Source organism: Agelaius phoeniceus, chromosome 20 (genome assembly GCF_051311805.1).
Source record: "Agelaius phoeniceus isolate bAgePho1 chromosome 20, bAgePho1.hap1, whole genome shotgun sequence".
In the NCBI taxonomy this organism is placed as follows: domain Eukaryota; kingdom Metazoa; phylum Chordata; class Aves; order Passeriformes; family Icteridae; genus Agelaius; species Agelaius phoeniceus.
In genome coordinates, this window is record NC_135284.1 from 8,070,335 (window position 1) to 8,078,902 (window position 8,568).

Below are 8,568 nucleotides of genomic sequence, written 5' to 3' on the forward strand. Positions count from 1 at the left end.
ACAATCTGAAGTCTCCTCATGCAGAGGAAACAGGATCTGTGACTTGGCTCTCAGCCCAATCATCCCAAGAACAAAAGCAAGAATCACCATAGAATTTACCGTTGTTGGAGTTTGAACCCTACATCCCCACAAACCTAACAGAGTGAGCCTGCTTTGGAGCAGACGCATTAAAATCTACCCCATGAAAAAGGAAATTAGCAGCAGCTTTGACCAGATGCTGTCCAAGTGCCTCTGCAAACCCATATCCAGAAAAGAAGTTCACAGCCTGACATCCCTCCCAGGGAATCCAGAGCTTCATGGATACTCACGTGGCTTGAGCTGGGACCCTCTTGACAATCACTGAGACGTTCTTGGGGATCTGTGCATCATCAGAGTATTCTGAGAACAGCACAAATGCAGAACAAGTGTGAGTCAGTTGGGAAGAATGGGGCAGCCGGGAAGGGCCAAGGCTTTAGGAAATCCCATCCCAAGTCTGGCTGAAGCTCAGGAAGCTCTCTGCTAGTGGTGGTGTTGTGGCATCTACAGCACCCAGCAAGGTCTCCAACATTTCCTGGGTTCACCTTCTGCTCTGCAGGACAGAGCTCGTGGCAAGGTCTCCAACATTTCCTGGGTTCACCTTAGTTTCTGCTCTGTGGGAAGAGAGTTGGCAAGCATTTGGTTTGAATAGCCTAGGCTGTTGGACCATCTTGTTTTTGTCACTATGTGCTTTGTCAGACACCTGCATAGTGACCATGGCTGCCAGCAATGGGTCACTGTCTCAGTGCTCATTAACAGGAGAGGGATGAGAGTGAATATTTGCAAGCTGGATGGAAAAAGCAACTTGCATTTGTTACATGTTTTGGCACATGCCAGGTCAGGTCTTACAGCATCTTCTGCCTTCTAGAGGTTTTGCATCAATCTTCAGTCTCATGCTTGTTTTTCACCTGCAAACACTTTCATGTGTTGCTTCCTTCATCAGGAACTCTTGTCTCTGTAAAACCAACAGCTGCTTTCTCAGTCTTTTGCTTTGTAGTTAATGATAATGTTTTTTAGTTTCTTTCTCTCTCCCCCCCTCTGTTTTGGAGAGCTGAACAATCTAATACCTTGCATCACCAGGTGTGCATTCCTCTACTCAAGAGTACAATATAGAAGAGAGGCAGAAGAATCTCCTCGGGACATACAAACACCATGTCCTGGTCAGTCCCAGCCATGTTTGGCTGCTGTAACCTTGGGCTGGCTCAGTTCATCCTGCTCAAATGTGAGGCTTACAAATTCCTTGCTGGGTTCTGCCCACATCATTGGCTGGTGTGAGGTCAGTGTGGCTGGCTAGAGTGTGGCCTCCTGCCTTACCTGGTTCCATGGCGACCCAGGTGCCCAGGTTCCACCTTGGAACCCTGCCTTTGTCCAGGGAAGTCAGGCACTTGTGTGCTCGGTTTGGGGTCATGGGGTGGTGGTTTTTGGCCCTGATGCTGGTGTTAGTCCCCTGGCATACTAGAAACCCTGGCTTGTGGCTGTGGGTCTTGATGTCCTGCCTCCCTGAAGTTAACCCCTGCCTGCTCTGTTTTGGGCCCCCTATTCAGCGGGCACGGCTTTGCCATGAAATTACCGGGGCCTTTGTCGATGAGCTCAGACATAAAAAATGCATTGAGGCCATTGTGGAGGCTTCTAAACCACTTGCTTCTGTCACTGTAGGTACGTCACGAGTCCCTAGGGACACCAAACCCAACAGGGATCCTGCCCAAGGACCTCTGTCCTGACTGGACACCTGTCCCTCCTTTCCACCAGGGACATCCATCCCAAAGGGGATCTGCACCCTGAACAGCACCCCAGAGCCCTCTGGGGTTTCCCATTTCAATCAAGGCCCTCACACTGACATTGAGCAAGATTCCAGGAAGCTGGGGACCCTAGGGACCCACCCCAGACAAGCTAAGGTCTTCTCAGTCCTGATTTGGCTCCCAGGGATTTTTGGGAATCCCAAACCCGCCTGGAACCCTGAGAATCACACAACTGTGACCAAGGACACACTGAGGACCTCTGGGGCCCTACCTAAGACCTTAGGAATCCACAGGGACACCTAACCTTTCCCAGTATCCCTTAAATCTTGTTCAGGACTTCAGGAACCCCCAGAAACCCCCAGACCTTACTGGACCATCCTATCCCTGAAACTCCAACCCTAACCTTGTACTGATTCCTGTGTCCCTGTGCTGGTTCCAGCATCAGGACAGCGCGAGGAGCTTCGGGAGATCGTCATGGATGCGATGTATTCTCTAGAGGAGCGATGGGGCAAGAGTGAGCAGACTGAGGGACATCGGACATGAGACATGGGCCAAGGGGAATGGGATGTGGAGGTCTTGAAGGGGGATGGTGTGGAGGTGAAATAGAGGCTATATGAAAGTCTGGGGGCTGTAAAGGGATATTTGAGGAATCCTGGGGATATATGGGTTTCAAGTTATACAGCTTCTTGGGGAGTTTGAGGGGATATTTGGGAATGTACCTCACTTCGGGAGGGATATATGGAGTCAAAGTGAGTTATATAAACAATCTATGGGGTCTGGGAAAGGTTTATGGGGACCAGGGGGAGGGCACATTGTCTTACCTGCACATTTGGGACACGCCAGAGTCCCTGAACAAGTCTCTGCAGGAAGCTGTCAGCACAATCTGGAAGAAGCTGAGCCAGCTGGAAAAAGGTATGGGGCCACCCTGGGAACCCCTGTCCTAGAGAAACTCCCAGGGACCCCATCTGGGCTGGACAAGGGCTGAATCCTGACAGCTCATTACAAGGATGTGGGTCCCCAGTGATGCCCAGTCTAACGCTGCTTCCTCCCCACCAGTTCCAGCCTGTATCCCACCCTGTGGTGAGTGCCCATCCTTCTGTCTTGCCCTCCCTGGTCTCCTAGTACATTTCCCACTTCCCTGGGACCACCAAGTCTCTCTTTCCCAGGATTCCAGCGAGCTGCCCGTGTGTTCCAGTGTGCTACCTGCCGTTTCGTGGACTGTCAGTTTGCCCTGGACTGCCCAGGTATGATGAGGCCATGAGAGGCTGTTGTGTTAATGGTAAGGAAATCTTCCTCAACTTCCTCCCATTCTTAGGTTATTTTTGTGCTATTTTTTATGTTTGGTGGCACTTGAGTGACTCCAGTCACACTTCTGGTACTGATTGAGGTCAAACAGTCTAAATTTGCTTTTAAAGGTCTAAGCTAGAAAAATGCAGAATGTGTGCTCAGCTAAGGTGGTCATACATTGGGGGCAGGTAGCTTTTGGGATCGAGGTGTGTTCAGTATTATAATGAGATTATAGTTAGCAAAGTTGATCCAGAAGACAGGATTTCACCACAAAAATCTCTGGGGGCTCCCCGTGTTTCTCACCCACGGTCCCATGCTGAGTGCACCTGCCCAAGTGTACATCTGCCCATCCCTGCAGCCAGCACAGGAGCACCATCATGCATGTCTGTCAGTGCATGTGCAGATGGAAGCTCATGAGCCTGTCAATGCTCCCAGTGCAGGACCTGTGGACCTACACAGATGAAACCATCGTGCTGCGCTGCAACGTGCCTTTCCACATCCCGCCCGGCGTGCCCATCACCTGGATGTTTGCCCCAAATGTGAGTCACACGTGGTCCTGCAGGGGTGTGAGCAGACATTCTGAGGGGCACTGCTGCAGGTGTTGTGGCTGCTGCCACGGCAGCTGTCTGTGCTGGAGGTAGCAGCTGTGTAAGCCCACACGAGATGTTTGCTCATGGGAAGGGTGCACACGAGCAGCAGGCAGGTGTGTGTTCACAGATCCATGTGTGCACATGTAGAATCATAACATCACAGGATGGTCTGGATAGAAAAAAACCTTAAATGTCATGTCATTCCAATCCTCTGGGAGGTGTGGACACCTTCCACCAGACCAGGCTGCTTCAAGGTCCAACCAACCTGGCTTTGGATGCTTCCAGGGATGGGGCAGCCACGTCTTACCTGCACAACCTGTGCCAGGGTGTTGTGGGCAGAGTGGAAGCTTCAGACAAAGTTTGTTAAAGAAGCCCTGCTGCTGAATCTGAGGGTCAGAAAGGATTCCTTTGTGTATTTAAACTCTTTCAGAGAGATAGGTTCAGATGAAGGTAAATCCTTCATTAGCCTCAGAATATGGCAACAGTTTAAATCTTAGGAATTATTTTGGCCCAAAAGTCCTAATGATGGCAAATCAGATATATTTATAAAAAGGAATTATTTAATAAACAAATGAACAGGCAAAATAGATGAAATATCTTAACCAGAATTACTTACTACACAGTATAAAATTGAAAGAACTACTAGTAGATTACAGCATAACATAGAACAGTGCACTATATCAAGGTATCCATATTAAAGCTAGCAAAAGAAATAGTATTGAATAGGAGCCAAATGTAACTTACCACCAAAATGACAATAATGTACACAGATTCCTTCACTCAACCCCTGGGGGATTAACTGAGAAATAGGTGTCCCTATTTATGTGAGACTTTCCACACATTTCCAGGAAAACCTATAGAAGCTTTCTACTTTGCAGAAGTTTGCTGTGACTTTTATAGTTGTAAAGTGACTTGCTGTCAGTCAGAAATCCAGCTTACCTCCCACGTCTCACCTTGACAGTAAGGTGTTTATTGGCAGTTGGGAGATGCTAACCCAGAGGTACAAAAATAACTCATTACAAGACAGATTGTCCTCTTTGAGTTACCTGACTGGCTAACAAACAACAGATAAGCTCTTGAGGGGATGAGATTGCTCTGCTGCACAGGGCCTCACCACGCTCACAGGGGAAAATCCTTCCTGCATGTGCAGGAAGTGACTTTTGTGTGCACCCTGGGTGTAAATGGACATGGGATGGGAGCTGCGTGCCCTTGCACCAGCCAGGAGCACAAGAAGCATGAAGGGGACGTGTTGAGCACATGCAGGACACAGGTGCCTTTGTGTGGGCAGTTCTGTGTGCCCGCTGGCCTGGGCAGTGCTGATGTGTCCCCCTGTGCCCCAGCTGCGCACACAGGACATGGCACTGTTCAAGGAGCTCAAGGGGAATCCAGAGAAGCCCTTCAGTCTGACCATTGAGGAACCTGCTCCAGGAACCGTTGCCTGTCGCCTGGGGGAGCAAACCAAGCCCATTATCCGCAAGTTTTTCTACCTCAACGGTGAGCCCAGACACCTGAGAGCCCTGGGGCAGGGAGCAGTGTGGAGCAGAGTGGGACCTGGGACACCTGGCTCCATGGGAAGGGGGTGAGCAGGGTGCCAGGATGCCTGGTTCATGATGGAAGGTGGATTAGAGCATGTGTTTATCGATTCTGGGATCTCCCAACACAGGAATAATGTACTCTGACTCCATGATTTCAGAAGGCTGAAGAAATGCTTTATTAAGCTATAGTATATTATACTAATACTATTTAAAACTATACAAAAAAGATGCCAAAGAAAAACCCTTGACTGTGTGGAGACAGTCACAACACAGGTTTTACTTAATTAGCTAATCAATCTAAACAACTCTCACAAGTGTCTAATGAATAAATCACTCTTAGTAAACAATATCTCCATAACACATTCCACATGTGCTAAACAACAAGAACAACAAATAGAGATAAAAATTGTTTTCTCTTCTCTAACTTCTTACTACCTTCCCTAAGAAAAATCCTAGGAGAGGGAATTATGTTTCTCTCTGTTCAGAGAATGTGAGCACCACAAGTGTTCCCTGGTGCCTGACTCCCCTGGGAGCATGTGGGGTGGAGCAGGGACCCCAGATGCCTGGGTCACTGGGGACAGAGAGGTCTGTGGCTGGAGCAAGAGCTGCAGGGATAGCTGGTCCCTGGGTGCAGGGCCATGACCTGAGGGGCCTGGGTCTCCACAGTATCAGAGGGAAGCGTGGAGGAAGAGAAAGGACTGCAGAGTCTGTTCAGCACTGTGCTGAACTGGGATGACGAGACACCTACCCACATACCATACCTGGGGCTGGCTCTGGGTTTTGGCTCCATGGCATTCGTTCTGCTGCTGATGTGAGTACTCCTGACCTGGTGAACTCTACTCTAAAAATCCCCATGCTTCTGGAGCTCTTCTCAGACCAGCTTGGGACTCCCTATCCCCTCTGCATTCTCAGTCCCTTGGGATTCCCTGCAAGTACAAGGGAACCCAGGTGTCCAAGGGGAGGCCAAAGACTGCCAGGACTCCTAAAGTCACAGGACACTCCATGTCTCCTGGGACTCCCTTTGCCCTCTGGCCTATTCCAGGGTCTCCCCCTTGCACCCAGTAGCACTCCAGGCTGCCTTTACTTCCCCCAGATTCCCTAATTGCCCCTGAAACCCTGAAACTTTCCCTGGTTTTCCCTAGAACCCTTGCTGTCCCTTTGGGGATACCAGTTTCAGTTACCCCAGTTGCCCCCAGGATACCATAGCTTCACCCTTAGGCCCATCACTTGCTCCAAGGACCCCCCAGTTGCCCCTTGAGCCCTCCAAATGCCCCATGTGTCCCTGTCCTCCCCACATACACCCTAATGGGAATAGGGTGTCCTCCCTGCTCCCCTTTTCTCCATTCCTCCTTCTGTCTCCCAGGGTCAGCTGGCAATGCCTCAATGTCCGTCAGATGCGCCGCAGACGTGGACATCAGGGTACCCAAGAGGATTCCAGACCCCTGGATTCAGTCTAGGGCACTGTAGCACATGGATCCACCCCAGAGGACCAAAATTTCTGCAATTGCTTTTCTTGTGCTAGTCTTAAAATAGAAATAAAGAGTTCTGAAAACCTGGATTATGCTTGTGATAGAAATATTGGGTTCTTGGGCTCGCAGACATTAAAGCTGGGTATGGGCAGCATTTCCATTCCCTGGGTGGGCATTCCAGCTGCAGCTGCAGAGCTCTCAGTGCTGGTGATGGTGCAGGGTGGGGAAGAAGGGTAATAACTTGACAGACTTGCTTTAGAGCTCCCTTAAATTGGTCAAGAATCAATGGGAGTGGTTGAGAAACATAAGGGATGGGTCCCTTGGCTGCCCCTGACCTCCAGCAAGGCTCCAATGGAGCAAAGCTGGCCAAAAATTGTGGTATCAAAGTGGGGTCTCAGGGCAAAAAGGGGAGGGGAAAGCATCTCTGCTTGCTTGAGATCAGCAGATGGACAGTGTCTCTCCTTCTCCCCTGAAGGGATGCCTCTGCTTGAGCTTCACATCTCCACATGTATTGGAGCAGACCTGGGAATAGTTTGTGTATATAACTGGATCAATATATATTTATAGCTAATAGATCCCTGTTACTACCCCTTCTGTCATAATGCATATTAACATCCATAGTGCATTTATCACCAGCATCCTGAACCTGCTTTCCTGTTCCTTCCCTAAACCATGCTATTAGTGAACCTGCATTGTGTAAGTTCTCATTTGACTGGGCCAGACCATGCTGGTAAACTGCACTGTGGGGAATCTGTGATCTCACAAGCTCCCACTGAACACAGCCAGATTTATTGTGCCAGATAGTGTATCAGATTTATACTTTTGTGCACTGCCTGTCCCTGCCATCCTTTCTGAGTGCCTTAAAACTTAACTATACCTTTGCATGTTTCCAAATTCTCTCTGTTCCCTCTCAGTGCTCCTCTGGATCCCCTCTTACTCATTCACTTCACTTCCAACCACTCTCAGATGCACTCCATTTCTATCCAGCTGCTTTCATATCCTCTTCATTCCCCTTGCTGTGCCCTCTTAGAACCCCTCTGTTGTTTTCCTTGCACTAACAGATCGTTGCCATTTTTCCCCTTGTACACTTTTATGCCCTCCCCTTCCCTCTGTGTGCACCCAGATCTCATCTATCCCCCTCCTTGAGTACTCAGATCTCCTTTGGCTCTTTCAGCATCTCTTTAGTGCTGACTTTTCTCCCCTGGGCAAGCTCACATCCCTCTTTTTCTCACCTCACATTCCCTCTGCTGACCTCCATCGATGCTCAGCTCCCACTGTCTCTTCTGTGGGTGCTCAGTTCCTATGAGTTCCACCATGATATCCCTCACCACCCCTCTGTGCACGCTCAATCCCTTGTTTTTCCTTCAAACATGCTTAGCTCCCCTCTGTACATGCTCAGATCCCCATTTCTGCCCTCCATCCACCTGTTTGCTCTCCATTCCTGGGCAGATGCTTTCCTCTCACCCTGCATGGCCACAACTGTCTCACCTGCCTTACAGAAACCTTTCCTCAAGCCCTTCAGCTGCTTCCTTGCAGGGCAGGACTGTGTCCCCGTGGGGAGTCAAGACTTTTCCTGCTTCCCCCAGATACAGACCCCTCTGCCTGTGTCATGCACCCCAGAACACACCAGCTGCTCCAAACACTGCCCCACGGCAGTTCCCCTCCATGGGGATCTTGGGGCTGCTCTGCTGCTCCACCCAAATCCAGGCTGGGCTGGACTGGAGCAGATTAAACAAGAGCCCCTTGACCTGGCAGCACCAGCTGCAGTGGTGGGAGGCAGGGACAGACCTGTGTTTGCTCTCCACCTGGCTGGGGACTGTGGCATTCAAGTGTTTACTGAGCAATACTCTTCAAAGTTTGCAAATATGCTGTTCCTTGGGGAAATTCCATCCAAGTCACTCAGCACTCGCAGAAGAGACCATTCCAAGGATTC

At 49.8% G+C, this 8,568-nt stretch overlaps 1 protein-coding gene across 1 annotated transcript; it reads left to right on the forward strand.

Moving 5' to 3' along the window:
- The first annotated feature begins 1,502 nt into the window (after window positions 1-1,502).
- Window positions 1,503-6,623, forward strand: SPACA6 (sperm acrosome associated 6). The gene is made up of 9 exons (XM_054647251.2): window positions 1,503-1,671; window positions 2,194-2,268; window positions 2,598-2,666; window positions 2,811-2,834; window positions 2,921-2,998; window positions 3,477-3,580; window positions 4,972-5,125; window positions 5,833-5,977; window positions 6,530-6,623. Exons 1-9 carry the CDS (start codon window positions 1,503-1,505, stop codon window positions 6,621-6,623), a joined length of 912 nt encoding a protein of 303 aa, XP_054503226.1.
- The last annotated feature ends 1,945 nt before the right edge of the window (window positions 6,624-8,568 follow it).